At 36.0% G+C, this 23,003-nt stretch overlaps 1 protein-coding gene and 1 long non-coding RNA gene across 2 annotated transcripts; both read right to left on the bottom strand.

Moving 5' to 3' along the window:
* Positions 1-3,394: 3,394 nt before the first annotated feature.
* LOC131229674 (ribokinase-like) lies at positions 3,395-4,515 on the bottom strand. The gene is made up of 3 exons (XM_058225659.1): positions 4,323-4,515; positions 3,699-3,894; positions 3,395-3,610 (listed from the first exon to the last, which is right to left on the bottom strand). Exons 1-3 carry the CDS (start codon positions 4,338-4,340, stop codon positions 3,519-3,521), a joined length of 306 nt encoding a protein of 101 aa, XP_058081642.1. The 5' UTR covers positions 4,341-4,515; the 3' UTR covers positions 3,395-3,518.
* A 17,124-nt stretch (positions 4,516-21,639) lies between these two features.
* LOC131229676 (uncharacterized) lies at positions 21,640-22,672 on the bottom strand. The gene is made up of 3 exons (XR_009163536.1): positions 22,136-22,672; positions 21,928-22,004; positions 21,640-21,712 (listed from the first exon to the last, which is right to left on the bottom strand). It is a non-coding gene; the product is annotated as an uncharacterized LOC131229676 (long non-coding RNA).
* Between the last annotated feature and the right edge of the window lie 331 nt (positions 22,673-23,003).

The raw sequence follows: 23,003 nt of genomic DNA, 5'->3' as shown, positions 1-23,003 counted from the left end.
AATATCCTCACACAGGGGATATTAACGTTCACTATCAAAATAGGTTTCACAGGTTCACTGAAAACCTTCACAGTTGTGTCTTTTTAACTTGGGCTTACACAATCCAAAAACCCACACTTTCTGAGTTTTTTGGCTTTCCTCAGATAACCAAAGATAATGAGATTTTGCTAGCTTAATCTCAAAAGAAACCATAAACAGAATGTAAATTACAATAATGTAAAATACCTGGATTTCTCCTTTGTAGCAGCCCGGAAGAACCAAGTCGGAGTAGAGGTTCGAATGTTAAAGTTCAATGTCCAATACTCACTTTAGAATGGTTCTAGGTTCTAATAGATTTTAAATTAAACCAAAATGGGCTAGCTTTAATTGATTTTGATTCCAAAAAAAGGAAAATAACACTTCCTCTTTTTAGATCAAATTGGAATACAAGAAACAAAATCAATTTAAAAAGCTAAAGAAAGAAAATATTAAATATGCACACTTAGCTTAAAATGGAGCACAGACTAATCTCTCAGAAGGCCGGATTACAATTACTTCAGATGTCCTCAATATTAAGAGATTTGTTCTCTATTTATAGGTGAGCAAATCGCATCTTCGACTGGTCCAGAGATTGCTACGACTGGTCTTAGAACTAATGGATATTTGAAAATTTGAGCGCGATAAGATAAGGCAGTTTCATGACTGGTCATAGGTAGTCTACGACTAGTCAAAGGACTCCTTCGACTGGTATTAGGTTGATCACGACTAGTTGAAGCCAAGCAAAATACATCGCTGTAGTTTGAGTCGTAGGTTCATGACTGGTCGAAGGAACAATCGACACTGTTCATACGATTGGTCGAACAGACCCCAAGACTGGTCGAAGTTTAACAAAAAATTCTAAATTTTTACAACAAACTTACGACTGGTCTAGGAAAATCTTAGACAGGTCGAAGCAGTGCTAGGACTAGTCGAGAAAGATCCAGGACTAGTCTTAGAGCAGATTAGGTTCCCAAATATAAAACATTTGCATTATGTATCCGAAATGACCTACTCTAAAGGTCAACCTAAGGTCAAACATACCTTAATAGTGACGTAAGGATATTTAACCCTTAAGATATGTAACCTTGAAAGAAAGCGAAGCTTGAAATCTTGAATCTTGACTTGTAACTTGTAAATTCAGTTGAACATTCTCGAGTCTTGACTTGTAAACATGTCTTGTCTTTCGAAGTCGATCTTACGAGACAATGTCGTGGCTTGACATATCTTGAGTTGAGCATTGTGCTTCACTAATGTAGTTAACATCCATACACTGAGACTCACTTCATCCATACATGCTTCATCCATATTGTGTCTCGAACATTTGCATTTATGTAATTTCACAAAGTACAAGCAGTGTTTTTGGCACCACAAATTTGACAACATAAAGGGGCTTTCAACCATAGCACTTACAATCTCCCCCTTTGTCAAATTAGTGACAAAACACACTTTCAAGATATATTACATAAAGTAAAATATATGGTTAAAGAGTCATGCACCATTTATTATTAACTGGCCCATATTCATAATCAATTCAACATATAGTCCCCCTCTGCACATACCTGCACATACTCCCCCTGAGTAACATACATCACATAAATCCAATACCATAGACATCCATTAGACATCCATTCTCCCCATTTTTGTCACAATAGGACAAATGAAGCAATGATCAAATGGTGGAGTTAAAATGAAAGAGAGAGTAAAAAAATAATCCACACACAGAGATAAGTCAAAAGCAGTAACAATCTCACAAACGGAGAGAGCAGAAGAGTAATAATGTTATTACAGTCCAGTAGAATAAAAAGAACTAATTTGAGCCAGATGAAGGAGCAGAGATCGAAGGATCAAGTTGATGCATGCCCTTGTTCAAACACCTAAGATATTTACGCATATATTTGAACTGTGTGACATTAAAAACATGCATAATCTCAACCTTCTCACTATAAGAAATATGGTTTTTACCAACGAAATTTTTACCGACGAAAATAATTTTCGTAGGTAAAGATGACTTTTACCGACAAAAATTATTTTCGTAGGTAAAAGTAAACTTTTACCCACAAAATTAAATTTCGTAGGTAAAAGTTATCTTTGCCTACGAAAATTTTCGTAGGTAATGGCTGAGTGATCTTTACCTACGAAAATTTCCGTAGGTGAAGGGTCTTTTCAATTAAAAAAATCTAAATGTATACTTTTACCTACCGAATCGAAAGTTGTAGGTAAAAGTTATCTTTGCCTACGAACATTTTTGTAGGTGATGGGTGTTAAATGTTTACTTTCACCTACCAAATGTAATTTCGTAGGTAAAAGTCATCTTTGCCTACGAAAATTTTCGTAGGTGATAGGTGTTTTCAATTTAAAAATCTAAATGTTTACTTATATGTAAAATTCATCTTTACCTACGAAAATTTCCGTAGGTGAAAGGTCTTTTCAATTTTTCACAGGCAAAAGTTATCTTTGCCTACGAAAATTTTCATAGGTAAAGGGTCATTACAAGAAATATGATCTTTACCGACGAAACTTTTTACCGACGAAAATTAAATTTCGTAGGTAAAATCCATCTTTACCCACGAGAATTTTTGTAGGTAAAGGTTGTTTTAAAATTTTCAACTACAATAAAAACTCGAAAAGTACTTTTATCAACGATGTTAAAGGTTGCAGGTAAAAGTCATCTTTACATTTCGTAGGTAAAGGGTGTTTTGAGTTTTTCTTTAAAATGAAAAATTGAAAACTTTACTTTTACCAACGAAATATGATTTTGTATGTAAAAGTCATCTTTACCTACGAAAATGTTCGTAGATAAAGGGCGTTTTCAATTTTTCAAAATACAAAAAAGCGAAAAGTTTACTTTTACCTATGAAATCTAATTTCATCGATAAAGGCATATTTAAAATTTTTGAAAAGTTTACTTTTACTTACAAATTGAAATGTTGCAGGTAAAAGCCATCTTTACCTACGAAACTTTTTGTAGGCAAAGGATGTTTTGAATTTTTGAAGAGTTTTATCTAATAAAAATACACTTGTACCTACGAAATTTTCGTAGGTAAAGAAACGTGTATGGGGACTTTTACCTACGAAATGATTCGTGGGTAAAAAGATAATATTTTATTTTACACTCTTACCTACGAAATATTTCGTAGGTAAAAGTCAACTTACACCTCCCCCAACGAATACACTTTTACACCTCCCCCAACGAATACGTGAATGATTTTTTCCCTCAAAATTTCTGATATCCACCTCTTACAATATAGTTCATCAAATTCTTCCTGATATACACCTGTTATATAATATATATACACAAATACATGCATATGTGTTTGCGTGACCTGAACTCAAATCACCATTGAAACCAGACAAGCAATTCCAATAACCCTGCAAAGAAAACAAAAGTTATAGCCTTGCATTAGTTTTTTGAATGTTCCCACTTGTTACATTTTTTTCACGTACACAGTTATCTTCCATCTGGATAACATGATAATACTTACCAAAGAAAGGGAATCCCCTCAAAGAGATTGAAGAAGCTCCAAAACTACTTTCCTGTCAGGCATGCTTGGAATGGCCCCCTTCACTTGAAGGCACAGAGAAGCTGCGGCAGCTGCAATACAACAGTTGCAAATGGTAACATCCCATAGCTGTAAGAATATAGAAGGAAGCCACAGCGAACGAAACACAAACATGCGTACCAGCAAACTGCAAGGATTCCCTCTTGGACTTGCCCTCCACAAGAGCCAAGGCAATAGCAGCAGTAAAGGTATCACCAGCTCCAGTTGTATCTAGAACTTTGGAAGCTGAAATGATAGGTTGTTGTATTGGATCCTCCCCTTCTACAAATAGAGCTGACCCTTTTGCCCCAAGCTTTACCAGGACTTGTTTGACACCCTGAAATGCTCACAACAGTACACAATCTACAGATATTAAGCATGATGCCATCTGTTATTGTTCAGATTACTAGACCACAAATGGATGCCATGTTTTCAGCGCAACTGTAAAATCACATGGGTGCACATCAATTCATATTTGTATGTCCTACTTCAAAATTATTATTATTTTTTCTATAAAATGCGTCGATCAAGACCAATTTGGTTTGCGTTGAGAAAAAAGAGGAAATAACTCCATAAAAAACCTGCGGATCCAGTTCGATGCTGCCACATGGGAGCGCTTTGGTCTTATGGTGTGGCTCCAAAGGTGGCAGCTTTTGGCTAGCTTGTTGGTCGGAATCGAATCCTAACTATTGATAACCAGAAGAAAAGAGGGATGATCCTTCCCAATGCGTCTCCTGCCTGAGGGAGGAGGAATCTGTAGATCACCTGTTCATTCATTGCCATTTCACATCAGATCTGTGGTGGGGCGTCCTTAGATTGGCAGGAATATCGGCAATGCCCAATTCTGTCGATCAACTCCTCTGTATATGGCATGCGGAGACAGGAGGAGGTCTTGGAAAGAGGAAATGGAGAACTCTTCTGCTAGCTGTTTTTTGGGCTGAGAGAAACAATCGCTGCTTCAGGACACAAACAATCTCTATCCTAGATCATTTCTCTTGATGACCCCACATAAAGTGAAAGTTCCCTAAAGGGAAAAAAAAAAAAAAAAAAAAATCAATGATCAACAGTGTATAACAAGATAAGATTTGCAGAAATCAGGCTTGGGATGTTTTTCCATTGAATGAAGTAGATGATTTTCCAACCATACACACCAAGAATCATCCAGATACAAAAGTGAGACACACCATTGCCCACAATATAGAATCTTGCCGAAAACATATATATTCACATGGTATGGTTCACCTGAATTCTGGAATGGCCTGCATTTCATGGGTGCGCCTTCATCCTATCCCTCTCACCAGATGAGAGGGCTAGATGGTATATTTACAACGCGGTGGACCCCACATTCCATCTGGAAGTTTCTGTGATCAGGCTGCATTTGGGATCTAGGCCTAACATGAAGGGGCCCATCTAGTGTTAGGGATTCTGTAGTTCTTACCATTTGGGTAATCCTCTTATCGCACCAGTGCCCATGGGCAATAAGTAGTCGCTCCAGAAACCGGAACTGAGCAATAGAGAAGTCACTAGGTGGTTGTTCTTGGCATTGTCATGGCCTTGGATTGATCTCAGCATGCAAAAGAGAGTCAGCTCTTGGATTCTTTTGTGTGTCAAACACATAAATATGACTTGACCTGAAGGAAAAAAAAAAAAAAAATTTTTAAAGGACCAACTATTCAATGATGGTGAACTACAAAAAACAAAGGGATCACAAAACTATGTTGGGTTGATTCTTGGGCACCTGATGGCCTATGCTGCATGTACTGTTAGAGGTGGAAATGGGCCAGGGCAAGGATATGCAGTTTAAAAAACTACCAAAAGTGCCAAAAGCAGGCATTAGTTTGGGGTTCCAACAGAGGCTAAAGAAGAAGTTACAATCACCAACTTCTCCACAAAGTGGTAATGGAGTGAATGATGATCAACCTGAACTCTATAGATGAACTTGACTTCAGTTACATACTTTATCTAAATTAGGAAAGGATGTAAACACAAGTCTATCTGAAATTTTTTGTAATCCAGAAAACAGAGGCCACCTTTGAATTCTGATATTGTAGTTTCAATTTTTCAGAAGAGAAAAGGCATCTCCTTGAGCATTTAGATTGAAGTTTGAATTTTTTTTTATTTTTTTATTTTTTTTTGTAGGGGTATTTAGGTTGAAATTTGAATATGCAAATTCACGAGGTACAGATTCATTCACCTTCGAAGAGATATTGTTGTTTCCTCCAGTGACCAGTGTATCAAAGAAAGCTGCAAACATTTGAAAAACAAACCATGAGAAACAATGATTGATTGTAAGGTACATTCAACATGATGGAACAAAAGAAACAACCAAAGGAAAAGCATCTACATGATGTTGTTTTTGCTCTCTTCTTGGTGTCAGGGACAATATTCAGCTTCTTTATGAGACCAAAAACTTATCGGGAATTCTCCACCAATCAGCAAGATATGAACTTTAAATTGGTATTGTTTTCAGTTCACGAGATATCTAAACAAGCACCCATGATTTAGATGGTTTAGTTTAAGTTAACCACATAAGAGTCATGCTATTTGTTAATGCTAATGCATCTATTATCACACCCTGCCACACTATCAGTGTTTTTCTCTCACTGTAATGAGGCAAGATATGAACTTTAAATTGGTATTGTTTTCAGTTCACGAGATATCTAAACAAGCGCCCATGATTTAGATGGTTTAGTTTAAGTTAACCTCATATGAGTCATGCTATTTGTTAATGCTCATGCATCTATTATCACACCCTGCCACACTATCAGTGTTTTTCTCTCACTGTAATCAGGCAACCAAGCACGCTTGCATTTTAAGAGCAGCATTAACATGATAGCTCCCACCACCCATTTTAAAAAAGGTGGTGATTCATCCTCTTTACATGTAGCACTCATGTAAGGCTATTCAAAAAACCATCAAAATTTTGCATAGGTAAAAGTGAATGGACCATATGATGAAATTCCCACTAATCAACCAATCTTAACCATCCATTTGACAGTTAAAAGTCAAACGGCGATTGGCTCAAATTCCAAAGGACCAAATTGAAACATCAGTTGGGCCAGCAATTAGGATGGCCCGGATATGTGGTTACCTGTGTAACTTTATGCTCCAAACACAATTGAGCAAGCAATTGGACAGCCTGGATTGTCATATAACCGTGACATGTGTATGTTGGAAGAGTTTACCATCATTTTCTTAAAATTGTAGTTAACTATCAAAGGAGTCTGCATACATGTCAGAGCTCACAAACATCTTGAACATGGTAGTTTAGTGAGTCATCTTCCTCAAATGTGGCACTCATGCATGGCTATTTATCATTTCAAAAATCACATTAATAAATCAAAGATAATCATTTGATTGATGATTATCAAATGGATGATTAACAGTGAATGGCTCAAATTCCAAGGCAAAATCAAATAATTACTTTCATGTGGTTGGTGAAATTCTGTTTTATGCTCAAAGCACAATCGGTTAAGTTATTTGTATGATCTAGATTGTCATATTGGAAGATCCTATCCTTCAATCAGAGTTCGGTGACACAATGCAGCCCATCGATGGGAAAACAATGTTTAGAATTGCAAGGAAAAGGAGATTTTTGTACATTAGCTTGCACGATGGCAAACCAGATGAGCAATCTAAATTACAGACGAAAGGTGCACCTATATCGCTATTGTGCCGAACAATATGAGCGCTTTGTTCAGTCAGCTCACAAATATTGTAAGCTATGAAAACATAAATATGGAACCATTGGAAAAAAAAAAAAAAAAACATGAGTGATATGTTGTTAGTAGTATCTTGATGCTTTTTAGACTAGATTGTATAGTATTTCATCAGCCTATTTGCTATAAGCTATTTCAGAGCTAAGATTGTATAGTAGTAGCCTTCTGTAAGGTTCTGAATTTTCATGGTTTCTGTTTCTTCAAACTTAGATTAAGCAAATGAGTTTTGTTAAGCACACGAATATTTGATTGGTATAAATAAGCAGTGGAGCCCACATATCTGAATATGGGGTCTAACGTCCTACCTATTTAAATCCATCGACATGTGGCTGCTTATTGGCCACGTGCTTAATTATGGATACTAGAAGTAAGAAAACAAGGAAGGACAGACGAACATACTACTGGATCTGCAATCTTCGAATGATTCTTGCAATCCAAAACTCATCCTGATTCTTGCAATCTTTACTTTAATTTGTGGGTTTTTGTTTTGTCTTTCTTGTGTTTGTTTTATTTTTGGGTGTCTATTTTATTCGGCTTCATCTTGTGACTGGCTGTAGCTCTAAGTTTGGGAGATGGCGAGAGGGTCACTTCCTGAGTTACCTTTTATTCCTTTTGGCTTTAGTAAATAATAAAATTTCATCATCATTCACAAAAGAGTTGATGGCTTAACAAGTGTGGAGAAAACATGTGAATTACCTGACATGGGATTTGATGCACCCAAATAAATGACCCAAGGTTTTGAAATCATAACTGATTTCAAATCAATCATAGTTGATTTCAGATGGTAAAAACTTAATTGCCTAAGATTTTGCTACTGAGGAACTGTTTCTGGTAACAACTCACAAGATTTTGATATAGGTATTCTGGCAAAGCTTATGATCTTTCTTTAGGTTGTGTATGTGCTTGGAGTCAATTCACATAGCTTTCTTGAGTACCCTGAATAAATCAGCATGGAACTTAGGTGCATTGGATGGATCTTGTCCATTTATTTATGAGAAATGCTATTCTGATGTCCACTTCATAGAAGTTCTATTAAGTACATAAATACTGCTAGATGTGAGATATGAATGAAGAGAAAACATAAACATTAGGTGTCCCACCTGGATGAAGGGTCAAACCCAGTTTAAGCCACATTCAAAACTCATGTGGGCCCCACCAAGTGCTTTTATAATTTTTATGATGTCTTCACATGGTTTTAGATGGTATGGCCCATCTGAGTTTGGATGATTTTGTTCTCTAGACATCAAATTATCCGTTAACATGGATGAATGGAGTGGATAAAATAAATAAATAACAGTCGACCCCACAAAGTTTACTCTGGTAAGGACTTTTTGAGGCCCACCACATTGTGTATCATGATGCTATTTTAAACCAGAGTTTCACATCTCTGCAAGGATCCCCCACTAAAAACTGAGTTTTGTAAAGTCGACCATTCCATTACTATCTGCAGGGCATCCAAGCCTTGAATCAGGTGGGCCCACTACATATATGATCGACCAAATATAATGCCAGTTCACTAATCCGTTGGGGCTGCACGTGAACGTTTTGGCAGTTTTCATACAGAGATGATCACCTTGATCTTCAGTCAGGTTGCCACACAAGAATGGCCAACCTAGTACAAATCTCAGATGTCATGCGATGATGGCATGCGTGGGTGCATTGTGGGCTTCAAAGCTCATAAGACGCGAGCATTGTCAGCGTGAAGTTTGTAATTTGGAAGTGGCTAGATCCCAGCACTGACAGAAGCAACATGCTTTTATTATGTAACAAGATAATAAAATTAAATTGGTTCTTTTGCATTGACTAGTGTCTTTGCTTCTTCTCCTTTTTATTTTTTGAAGAACTCTTTGCTTTTATTTTTAAAAGAAGAATTATAGAAATGGTTTAGGATGTGTTTGGTTGTTCCAAACTTAATGAAATATTGCAGCAACTTAGACTGATAATAATGAAATTTCATGATATTTGGTGCGAACAAATGAAGTAATGCATAATTAACAACGTGCTCTATTGCAATTGAAAAAGCAGGTAACTAGTACAGCAGGGGGTAATGAAGTTGCCAAATTCAGTTAAAAATACGAAAAAAAATAAAAATAAAATAAAAATAAAAAATAAAAAAATCACCAAATATAATACAAAATTAAAATTATTACTTCTAAAAAGAACCATAAAAGGGACAGTTCCAAAGATCCGAAAACTTACATTTGTCGTAGAAACTCCTGAAACAGCACTTGCCAGTCATGGCAGCATCTTTCATTACTTCTTTACACTGGGCAATGCAATTCTGGAGGAACATCACTGACAGATTGAGTTGAAGGTAACCCCTCAATCTCCTTCACAAAAGCATCTCTGGATGGGAGAAGTTGACAAATAGAAGAGCATGTCCTGATTGGAAAGATTATTGCAAGATCAATCACCAAGATGGGAGAAGCACCTGCATGACTTGTATGCAGCTTTCAACTTTCTGGAAAATTTGTATTGAGAGAGAGAGAGAGGGAGGGAGGGAGAGGATTAGGGCGAGAGAGAGAGGAGAGGGGGACGCGGATTAGCTACTGACAGGTTGAGAGAGAGAGAGGATTAGGGCGAGAGAGAGAGGAGAGGGGAACGCGGATTAGCTATTGACGAGAGAGAGAGAGAGGATTAGGGCGAGAGAGAGAGGAGAGGGGAACGCGGATTAGCTATTGACGAGAGAGAGAGAGAGAGGATTACGGCAAGAGAGAGAGCAGAGGTTCTCTGCTCCTCTGCTGGACGCTGGAGACCGGCCGCGGATTAGATACAGGTTAAGTAGCGAGTTGGCTATTGAAGTGACGTCACCAATTTCTGTGGGGCCCACTATGATGTATGTGTTGTATCCACACCGTCCATCATTTTGAGATATTATTTTAGGGCATAAAAACATGTAGTGGACCTCACCACAGAAAACACTGGAGAGAGTGATTCCCACTATTGAAACTATCCTAAGGCCCATCATAATTTTTATTTGAAATCTAACCTGTTCAGAAGTTAAAAAAGATATGAAATAAGGTAAAACACAAATATCAGCTTGATCTAAAACTTTCGTTGCCTTTAAAAGTTTCTAATGGTGGGTGTCACTGTCCCCACTGTTTTCTGTGCTGGGGTCCGCTGGAGCTTTAGATTTAACTATGTATATTGCCCTAAAATGATCTCTCCAAATGGATGAAAGGTGTGGATATAAAACATACATCATGGTGGGGCCCAAAAATGAGAGGTATATAAATATCAGGTGGACCACACCACATGAAAACAATAGTGGTTGGATATCCATCATTAAAATCCTCGTAAGGCCCTTTGTACTGTTTATTTGGCATCCAATCTGTTCATGAGGTCATACAAGCCTAAATGAAGCGGAAAAACAAAAATCATCTCAATCCAAAACTTTTATGGCCCCTAGAATGTTTTAAATGGTTGATGCTAATTCAACATTATTTCTTGTAATGTGGTCCATTTCAAATTAGTACATGCCTCATTTTTTGTCTCATATCCATCATTAAAATCCTCATGGTGGGGTGTACCTAATGTTTGCTGGAAATCAATAAGCAGTTTGACTAGTGCACTCAAGGCTAGCCAACTAACTGGTGTCAAAGCTATGTAGGCCCCACCACGATGCGTGTGTCTTATTTACCCTATCCATCCATTTTGCCAACTTATCTTAGCCGATGAGGCCAAAAATAGGATAGATCCAAATCTCTGGAAAGTTATGGAAACTTTTTGGGGCTACAAAAATTATGTATCATGCTAATATATGTGTTTTTCTTTCATCCATGCATGTGATGCTATCAACAGGTTGGATGAGAAATAAACATTACAGTAGGTCATGGGAAGTTTTTAAATGTTGACATTCGATCATCATTATTTTCCTGCAGTGTGGTTCACTTGAGATTTTAATCTAACTCATTTATGAGCTCATGCCCTAACTTTATATTGAAAATTGGATGGACGATGTGGATAAAATATATATATCATCGTAGCCTATAAAGCTTTGACTCGTGGACTACTGGTGTTGGGGTCACTTGCCAAACTGCGTGCAAATCCTACACCTCCACTCTTTCCATCTATTTTGACAGATCATTTTAGGTTATGATACCAAAAAGGAGGCAGATAGGAGACTTTGGTGGACCACACCACAGGAAACAGTGGTCACAGCTGTAATCATTTAGGTGGGGCCTATATAGTTCCACAATAATGTCCATATGATACATTAGAATGTGATCATAGAAAGTTATGGTAGTATGTGATTTAAAATATCTTGTAAGCAACATAAAAAATCAAGAAAAAAAATAGTATTTTTTCATATACGTAACTTCCTTGCCACCAGCTACACTTCATTGAGTCATTTCATCAAACACTTGATGAGCAACAACAATATCAAAGTCACCGAGTCACTGAGCTGGTTCGATTTAAGTTGGGTTCGATCTGAGTCAAGCCAAGCTCGAGCAAGCTTGAACTGACAGCGAAGTGTGAACACCGTGGGTGTACTAACAAGCTAAAAAAAAAAGCTTGAACTTGGTTTGAAATTTTTTCAAACCAAAAAGTAAACTTGACTCAGCTCGAACTCAGATTTGATTCTTTTTTTGGATCAACTGTTAAAAAAATCCGTTAAAATGAATGGACGGAGTGGATAAATAACATATATCACGGTGGGCCCTACAAGACTTAAAAACTAGGAATCGGATTGGCTACTCCCTCTGACACCCGCCCCTGGCTGGTGGTTGGTGCTCCGTGGGGCCCACCATGATGTATGTGTTTCATCCATTCCGTTCATCCATTTTTATAGATCATTTTAATAATTTACAAAAAAGAATTATAGGGATATAAATCTTAGGTGAACTACACCACAGGACAAAAATAATGATTGGATATCCACTATTAAAATCCTCCTAAGGCCTAATGTGCTATTTATTTGACATCCAATCTGTTGATTAGGTCATAAATACCCAGATGAAGGGAAAAAATAAATATCATCTTGATCCAAAACTTTTATGGCCCCCAAAGCGTTTTTAACGGTCAACGTTCATTAAACACTGTTTCCTGTAATGTGGTCCACTTGAGATTGAGATATAACTCATTTTTTACTTTATGCTATAAAATGATCTATAAAAATAGATGGATGGAATGGATGAAACACATACATCATAGTGGGGCCCACAGAGCACCGTGGCAGGGGAAGTAGCCAATCTGTTTCCTAAAAACTAAGCCCCTCCCAAAATATTGGTTGGTGCATACAATGAAAATATTTTTACCTACGAAAATGTTAGTAGGTAAAAGTTTTGTAAATAATTTTCCCTGCGAAAAAGAACGTTGGTAAAAGTCTTATCTTTGCAACGAAATTTGTTTTCGTTGGTAAAAGTTTTTCCCCTCGGTCTTTTAGCAACGAAATTTTCGACGAAAATTTTCGTTGGCAAAAATATTTACCTACGTACAAAAGACTTTTAAAAAGGGTAGTGTTTTTAGCTACAAAAACGTTCGTAGGTAAAAGTCTTAACACTTTGTAGGTAAAAGTCTCAACAAAGTTTTTAATTTCGTTGGTAAAAGTCTTACCATTGCCGACGATGACATTTTTTCGTCGGTAAAAGTCTTTAGCCACGGCTTTTTACCAACGAATTTACTGACAAAATATTTCGTAGGTAAAACTCTTTGCCTGCGAAATAATATCATTTACCTACGAAATGTTTCGTAGGTAAAAGTGAAATTTCTTGTAGTGTCTCCTCCAATGCACGTAAACGCGCATCAAACTCAGAAGGCTCATAATCTGGATCATTAGCAGAATCAGATTCAAGTTCTTCAAAAATATCATCCATGTTAATGTCATCATGAGGAAGATCACCAGCATCCTCCTCATTTCCAGCTTCAGCACCACCATTACCATCACCTTGGCCAGGAAGCAAATCCAGCTTCATCTTATTAAGGTTAGAATGGTTAAATATCAGATGATGGATCAAGGCCTCTCCAACAGGCATGTCGCTCAACATATGTGTAGCCAACACAATCATCAAATAAGCAAAAAGGATGTCACTGTGACCTGGATAGAGTTGAAAATTGAATAATGGAGTGACAAATCAAGGATGGTAAACAAACATGAACACCTCTGGCAACAGAATGAAGAACACGAACCATGAAGGACGTCAATTCAGATTTATTACCCGATTGAGGATACAAGTTAGACACAGATTTTGTGAAGAACTTTGTATTTGGGTAACAAAAACTTTGAGGGGAGCGTATTCCCTTTATGTGTCCAATGTACGTCCAAATTGCATAAGGCTCTAGTGAGCATATGTTTTTCAGTTTTTGAAAGTTTTTCAGATAAGAGATGGATGGGAATGCCCTCATCATTCATAGGAATTTTCATAAGAGTTGAAATCAAATAACGATCAACATCAAATGGTCCTTCTCTTGTAGCTATTTTAAAAGTTAAATTTTTCAATGAAAACTCACTTATGCAAGCGAACATGGACTGGGCAATGGACCGATATGCTGGCCACCCCAATGCAATAAGTTATCCCAACCTACAGTTTGAAGAATAGGAAGGATATCATATGGTGCAACATGATCTACAAAAACATGACGTTCTACAATAACATTCCTCAATCTAATGTCCCGTACATAAGATGGATCTTCTTCATAGAACCGAAAATGACGCTTGGTAATTGGAGTAGATTTGGAAGAAGATGGACCACGGGATGTTATCTTTTTACCTCTAGATACCATATGCAATGAAGATATGAAGGAAACAAAGTGTTGCAATGGATTGAGAAATGGATTTTCCAAAATCAGATTTGGGTGAAGAAAAACCCCAAATCTTAACAAAACTAGAAATAAACAACTTCAAGTAAGAGATAGAAGCAAACTTGTCACAAATCTATAAGAAATAAGAAAATGGAATACTAATCTCGACGGATTTGGAAAGTGGGTTCGACTGGTCGGGCGTCGGCTTGTTGGAGAAGGAAGTTGAAATAAGGAAGAAATGAAAATTTCCCCAATTTAAGTCAAACAACGCGATTTATGACTGGTCGTAGGCTTTCTTCAACCGGTCGTGTCACGACAGGTCGAGGAAATCCTCGATTGGTCGAGTACCACCAAAAATCTGATTTTCAGCATATTTTACAAAATTTGAAATTTAAACGAAATATATACAATATGATACAAATAGGTATAAATAAACTTTTTAAAATGTACATACCAAGATCAAATTTCAATTTGTTAAACCTACTTTTGTCGAGCGGTTTAGTGAAAATGTCAGCAAGTTGATTCTCGATAGGGATATATTCCAAAGATATAACCTTTTCTTCTACTAATTCATGAATATAATGAAATCTAATGTCAATGTGCTTAGTACGAGAATGTTAAATTGGATTTTTTAAAATATTTATGGCACCAGAATTATCACAATATAATAACATAGAATCCTGTTTAATTCCATAATCACTTAGCATACGTTTCATCCAAATAAGCTGCGTACATGCATTACCAGCTGCGATATATTCAGCTTCAGCAGTTGAAAGTGATATAGAACTTTGTTTCTTACTAAACCAAGAAACTAAATAATTTTCGGTATAAAAGCAACCACCACTGGTTGATTTTCTATCATTAAGATTACCTGCCCAGTCAGAATCTGAGTACCCAGCTAATTGAACACTAGTCTCAAGTGGATACCAAAGACCGAGATTAAAAGTACTTGCGACATATCTCATAATTCGCTTGACAGCAATCAAGTGTGATTCTTTAGGATCAGACTGATATCTAGTGCAAATACCAACACTTAGAGCGATATCAGGTATATTAGCAGTTAAATACAGTAAACTACCAATCATACTCTGATATAATTTTGGATCCACATTTTTACTTGCAAAATCTTTTGAGAGTTTCAAAGTTGTACTCATAGGAGTATCAAAATTCTTACCATTCTCAAATTCGAACCTTTTAATCAGGTTCAAGGCATACTTGGTTTGAGAAATAAAAATACCATCAGATTGTTGTTTTACTTGCAATCCTATGAAATAATTTAATTCCCCAACCATGCTCATTTCAAATTTAGATTTCATTAAATCTGTAAACTCAACAGTCATGTTAGTACATGTTGATCCATAAATAATATCATCAACATAGATTTGAACCATTAAGATATCATCGTTATGTTTCTTAACAAAGAGCATCTTATCGACACTCCCCATTTGAAAATTATGACTTAGTAAAAACTTGGTCAATTTTTCGTACCATGCCCTGGGAGCTTGTTTTAGACCATATGGAGCCTTTTAAAGACGGTATACATGATCAGTAAGCTTAGGGTCTTCAAACCTTGTAGGTTGTTCAACATATACTTCTTCATGTAAATCGTCATTCAAAAAGGCACTTTTTACATCCATTTGATAAATTTTAAATTTTTTAAAGCATGCAATGGATATGAAAAGTTTGATTAATTCAAGGCGAGTAACTGGGGCAAAGGTTTCATCGTAATCAATGCATTCTATTTGAGTATACCCTTGAACAACCAGTCTTGCCTTGTTTCGAATAATATTACCAAGTTCGTCAGACTTATTTTTGAAAATCTACTTTGTTCTAATAATATGTTTATCTTTAGGTCTAGGAACAAGATACCAGACATCATTTCAAACAAATTGATTAAGTTCTTCCTGCATAGCTACTATCCAGTTTTCATCAGAAAGCACTTCTTTTACATTTACCGGTTCAATCTGAGATGTAAAACACATGTAGTTATATATGTCTTCTAATTGTCTATGAGTGCGCACACCAGCGAGAGGGTTTCTAAGTATCTGATTGGTTGGATGATCTTTGACAGTCCTTAGTTTAGAATTAACTTGATTTGATGAAGTATTTAATTTGTCAATCAAAAGAACTTCATCATTATCTAAACTTGGGGCAGGTGTATTCAAGTAATCATCAATGACTACATTGATGGACTCTTGAATCACACCAGTCCTGTTGTTCAGAACACGATATGCCCGACTATTTAAAGAGTATCCTAAGAAGATCCCTTCATCACTCTTTGTATCAAACTTTCCTAGATTTTCACTGTCATGTAAAATATAGCACTTGCTGCCAAAAACTCGAAAGTATTTGACAGTAGGCTTCTTATCAAACCAACGTTCATAAGCAGTTTTATTATCAGACTTACATGTATACACTTGGTTGATAATATAACATGCAGTATTTATAGCTTCAGCCCAAAGATTTTTAAGGAGCTTCATACTATTTAACATTACGTTTCCCATATCTTGAAGCACTCTATTTTTCCTTTCCACAATTCCATTTTGTTGTGGTGTTTTGGGCGCAGAGAATTCATGTGATATTCCCTGATCATTACAGAATTTCTCAAAACTGCTATTCTCGAACTCAGATCCATGATCACTACGGATCTTACAGACTTGAGAGCCTTTTTCAGTTTGGATTCGTTTGAGAATCTTTTTTACTTCACCAAGGATTTCTGATTTATCCCTTAAGAAGGCTACCCAAGTGAATCTGGTAAAATCATCCACGATTACCAGTATGTATTTTTTACCTCCTCGACTCTCCGTCCTGGTAGGTCCTATAAGGTCCATATGGAGAAGCTTGAGTGGTCTTGATGTGGCATTGGAGTTCACCTTTTTGTGAGAACTCCTTGTTTACTTGCCATACTGGCATTCACCACATATTTTGTCTACTTTTTGTAATTTTAGTAGACCTCTTATTAGTTCTCTCTTACTCAATCTGTATAAATTACGGTAGTGTACATGTCCAAGGCGTTTATGCCATAATTCAGTCCCATCAGTATGGACCATGTAACACAATTGTTTAGATGAGTTACCATCACTTATAATATAGCAGTTTTCAGAAGTCCTACGACCAGTTAATATTACAAAACCCTTTTTGTTTAAAATTTCACAACCTTTATTAGAAAATTTCACACTATGATTGTTATCACATATTTGAGATATGCTTAATAGGTTGTGTTTTAGTCCCTTAACATATAAAACATTTTTAAATAAGGGGAGGTTATAGAGTTGAACCATACCTTGACCAATAATCTTGCAGTTGCTACCATCACCAAATGTGATTGATCCATCAGTCATATCTTTAAGATCGGTGAATAAAGCCTTATCGCCTATCATATGCCTGGAGCATCCACTATCAAGGTACCACTTCGAATGACTTGTAGCTTTGAAAGCGGTGTGGGCAACCAAGCAAGTAACCTTAGGAACCCATTTCATAACTGTTTTGGGTTTAGAAGTATAGTTGGTCTTCTTGTATTTGTAATGACCCACTGAGTTAGATTTTAAGTGCTCCTTAAGCAAATCAACTATCTTTTCAGCTAAAGGATTTCGGTTCTGATTTTTATAGTTGACATAGTTGCTTTTAGATTTTTAAAAAGATTTAACATTTTTAGAAAAACTTTGATTAGTACTATTCCCTTTTGAGTTTGAGGTTTCTCTTCTTACAAACTTGGGAGGAGTATTCTTCTGTTTAGAAGGTATATTCTTATCATAGCCCAACCCGGATCTGTCACCATATTTTCTAGATCCGATAGAAGTTTTTCTAACTTCAGATCACATTGAGCATACCTCCATGTATCCTTCAAACTCAGAAGAGAAGATACTTCATTTTTAAGTTTCTCATTTTCAGATTTCAGATTATTAATCAGGGAGGTTTTGAATTCTAAACTGTATTTAGTCTTTTCAAAACAGTCTGAAATATGAGATTTTTCTAAAATAAGAGACTCAAAATTTTCTTTTAGTTTTAAAAACTTTTCTTTTTTGAAGTTTTAGTTTTGCGGCAATTTTACAACTCTCCTTGTATAGGGCATTATAAGCATCATGAAGATCTTCTTCATTTTCATGTTCACTATTCAAATTTTCTTCACTAGTTGAAACATCATGATTTGAAAAAGTGAACTTGACTAGAGTCATAAGAGCTTTAACTTCATTGCTCGACTCGGTTTTAGAATCTTCTGATTCAGAAGAGGCTTCAGAATCAGACGATTCATCCCAAGTAGCCAACATTCCCTTCTTTTTGGGTTTTTCCTTTTTAGGACATTTGTTTGCTAAATGCCCATATTCTTGGCAGTTGTAACATTGACTATCTTTCAAAGATTTCCAAGTTTTTAATTTAGATTTAAGTCATTTCTTATCATTTTGATTTTTGAAAATCAACTCTCTTTTTACTTTTGAAGATCTTGTAAAACTTTTTTGCTAAAAGTGCCATATCATCTTCAGAATTTTGTTGAGTAATACATTTAAAAGATTTAAGAGCGATAGATTTGCCTTTAGGAGCTTTAAAATTTAATTCATAGGTTTGTAAAGACCCAACTAGTTCTTCTACCCTCATATTGTCCGTATCACGAAGTTCCTGGATCGCGGTTACCTTAGAGTTGAACCGTTTAGGAAGTGAGCGTAGTATCTTTGCACACACTTTACTTTCTGGAATTTTATCGCTAAGACCCCACATAAAGTTTACAATGTCATTTAATCTTGTATAAAAGTCCATAAACATTTCATTTTCCTCCATATGAATTTCTTCAAATTTGGTTGTGAGGAGTTGGACTTTAGATTTCTTAACAATTGAAGTACCCTCGTGTGTCATTTCTAAAATATCCCAAGCTTACTTTGTAGTATCACAGGATATAATTCTTTTGAACTCATCCGGTGATAGTGTGTAAGTGATTGCATTTAGTGCTTTTGCATTGGCACTACTCTCATTTTTCTGAAGAGTGGTCCATGAGAAATACGGTGTTACTCTCATTGATTTTGAACCATCAATCCCAGTCACTTCAGTGTTAGGTGGGTTCTATTCAGTCACTGTGGCTTGCCACACACTCTCATCCATTGATTTGAGGAAAATCCTCATCCTGGCTTTCCAATAAGCATAGTTGGAGCCATCAAATGGTGGAGGCTTAGTGACTGAAAGGCTATCAAAATTTGACATCTTATATATATAACTTAGATCATTAGCTCAGAAAATGAATCCAAGAATAAAGAATTAAAAATGAGCTATTAAGCTCTGATACCACTTGAAAAGGACAAGCTATATGTCTTAGAGGGGGGGGGGGGGGGGTGTATAGGACTATGCCAAATTTAGACTATAACAATGGAAAAATGATAACCAAATAAAATAAATCAATCCACAATGCTTAAAATGAAAAGCAGCCTCAATAATTAAGTATTGAGAGATTGAAACAAATGCAATTCTAAGGACAACCTTACACCATAAAAACCAAGGGTTTATGGTAGGACAACCTTATTTCTAGAACGTTCTTTGTATAAAAAACTCAAACTAAAGAGGAATAAATAAATAGCAAAGAATTAAAAATTTGTAAGAATTTAAATCTAAATTATTACAACATTCCCCACTGTGCTTGAAATGTAGATATTACAACATTCACAACCACACATACATTCCACAACTTGAATGATAAAAGATAAGAAATTAAACAAACATTCAAACTACAATACACAAGGAGTTATAGTGGTTTGCCTGTGTGTTCACCAATTGTTAAACAACAACCACACAGAATGCTACTCCACTCCTAATATCCTCACAAAGGGGATATTAGAGTTCACTATCAAAATAGGTTTCACAGGTTCACTTAAAACCTTCACAGTTGTGTCTTTTTAACTTGGGCTTACACAATCCAAAAACCCACACTTTTTGAATTTTCTGGCTCTCCTCAGATAACCAAAGACAATGAGATTTTGCTGGCTTAATCTCAAAAGAAACCATAAATAGAATGTAAATTACAATAATGTAAAATACCTGGATTTCTCCTTTGTAGCAGCCCGGAAGAACCAAGTCGGTGTAGAGGTTCGAATGTCAAAGTTCAATGTCCAATACTCACTTTATAATGGTTCTAGGTTCTAATAGATTTTAAATTAAACCAAAATGGGCTAGCTTTAATTGATTTTAATTCCAGAAAAAGGAAAATAACACTTCCTTTTTTCAGATCAGATTGGAATACAAGAAACAAAATCAATTTAAAAAGCTAAAGAAAGAGAATATTAAATATGCACACTTAGCTTAAAATGGAGCACAGACTTATCTCTCAGAAGGCTGGATTACAATTACTTTAGATGTCCTCAATATTAAGAGATTCGTGCTCTATTTATAGGTGAGTAAATCGCATCTTCGACTGGTTCAAAGATTGCTACGACTGGTCTTAGAACTAACAGATATTTGAAAATTTGAGCGCAATAAGATAAGACAGTTTCACGACTGGTCGTAGGTAGTCTACGACTGGTTGAAGGACATCTTCGACTGGTCTTAGGTTGATCACGACTAGTCGAAGCTAAGCAAAATACATCGCTGTAGTTTGAGTTGTAGGTTCACAACGGTCAAACGGACCCCAGGACTAGTCGAAACTTAATAAAAAATTCTAAGTTTTTGCAACAAATTTACGACTGATCCAGAAAAATCTTAGACAGGTTGAAGCAGTGCTAGTACTAGTTGAGAAAGATCCAGGACTAGTCTTAGAGCAGACCAGATTCCCAATATACAATATTTGCATTATGTATCTGAAATGACCTACTCTAAAGGTCAACCTAAGGTCAAACATACCTTAATAGTGAAGTAAGGACATTGAACCCTTAAGATATGTAACCTTTAAAGAAAGTGAAGCTTGAAATCTTAAATCTTGACTTGTAACTTGTAAATTCAGTTGAACATTCTTGAGTCTTGACTTATCAACATGCCTTGTCTTTCGAAGTCGATCTTGCGAGACAATGTCGTGGCTTGACATATCTTGAGTTGAGCATTGTGTTTCACTAATGTAGTCAACATCCATACACTGAGACTCGCTTCATCCATACATGCTTCATCCATACTGTGTCTCGAACATTTGCATTTATGTAATTTCACAAAGTACAAGCAGTGTTTTTGGTACCACAATTTTGACAACATAAAGGGGCTTTCAAGCATATCACTTACAACATGTCCATGTAACCTAATAGTAAAAAATGCTACCCAGTAATAACAATTTTACACTACTTATGCAAAGTGCTTTTAACAAACCGATATACTTTGAATTTCTCTTTTGGGCTAGTCTCTAGAAGTTACATTAATTGTTATATATTACTCAAATTGAGATATTAGATATGCATAATGTTGTTGAAACTTGAGTCTATACAAGTGTGGCTGTTGTTTTATCTGCTTGCAAAGAAACACCAGCTGATCCGGCTTCAGAAATTATAGCAACTAGTTTATTACCATCCGTAAACATCTTTTGGCAACATATTGACCATTTCCATGGCAACATCCTTTCTGGAAACAATCAAGCATTTCAGAGACTGAAGAACAATTGTAAAGCTAGGACAAATACTAGAGCATCCAGACTCATGTGTTCCATGAAAACATATTGACCACACCTTTTCCACTAGTAGCCTTAACTAGCATACCCCGCCTGCCTGTCATTTATATAACATTATCAGGGCCTCCAAGCTGCATATAAACTTGGCAAGTAGTAGCTATTTAGATAACTGATACTCTTGATGTTAGGTTATCAAAACCAACATTAACAAGTTCAGATCACAAGACCAATTCTAATAAACAGAGTTACAATTGAAACCTCATTTAAACAAATAAGTATATTAACCATAAATGGAGAATGAGAAATATTATTGGGTGTTTATCAAAACAATTCTCATGCAACCTACCAAGAAAGATGCTCTTCACTATGGTGCACCCTAAGATTTGATTCTTTCTTTTCATTTTCCTTTTAGATCTGGTTAATCTACACAGTACAAAGTGATTAATAAAGGTAATGTCAACAATGATTGGAAAGCTTCAACCTAAAAAGGTAGACCTGGTATTTGAATTCATAGACAAATCAAACTGACTAGAAATTTAATAAAAAAATTCCACCAAGAAGCATGAAAAACCAAGCATTTCATGTTTGCCTACCTGCATGACCACTCCAAAAACCACACAACAACATAAGATAAAGAAAAGGAGTAGACAAGTGCACAAGTGTATAACAAGGATAAACCTAATAGTTGGTGAAGGAATAACTTCAATCACACTACACCAAAATCACAAAAATATAGTTTTTAACCACAAAGGTAAGAAGAACAGAAGACTGCATGCTTTTGGTCATTTGAAGAAGATGTATTGCACAAATGTCCATATGAAGGTTCCATGGTGCACATATCATGCTAGACAACTCATCTAATGGGTTAGTTTTTGGGCTATCATTCATTTATAACATTGTGGCCCATAAGATAAATGAAGCATTTATACACTATCATTTCTAACATTGTAGCCCATCAGATGTACATCTTAGACACCTCTTCTAACAAGTACTTTGATTCAGTTGACCAATCAACTAGGGCCTGTCTCATGACTATGATCCTCTGCCTTTTCTCATTCATGTACTCAATTTTCCACCATCTTCTGTTGCAGAACTTTGCATGAAAGAGTCACTCCATGTTTGTCAAGCACCTACATTAATTAACAAAAAAAAAAAAAAACTTTGAGCATTACAATTTCATCTATTCAATGGAAACTGGTAACAAAGTAGCCATAGAGGCTAAAATAATACCTTCACATGGTAATGCTCATTCTCTGGTGCATTACCAAATTCAGTCATTGGGACAACCGGATCTTTAAGCTCTAAATGACATAGCTCTAAAAGGGCAAGCTTACTACTTTTCTTGCATACTGGCTTAGTATCGTAGTACTTCCTAACTCTAAATGGGCTGACGCAATTAGACCTACTCTATTTGCCATCGTA

This window comes from Magnolia sinica, chromosome 16, assembly GCF_029962835.1.
Source record: "Magnolia sinica isolate HGM2019 chromosome 16, MsV1, whole genome shotgun sequence".
In the NCBI taxonomy this organism is placed as follows: Eukaryota; Viridiplantae; Streptophyta; class Magnoliopsida; order Magnoliales; family Magnoliaceae; genus Magnolia; species Magnolia sinica.
The sequence above is the reverse complement of the archived record's forward strand: the minus strand, read 5'-3'. Positions and strand labels throughout refer to the sequence as shown.

Bases quoted from the DNA above. Each gene is read 5' to 3' on its own strand.
- LOC131229674 (XM_058225659.1), bottom strand. The intron at 3,611-3,698 runs GTACGCATGTTT...GTTGTATTGCAG, and splicing joins GGAATCCTTGCAGTTTGCTG to CTGCCGCAGCTTCTCTGTGC.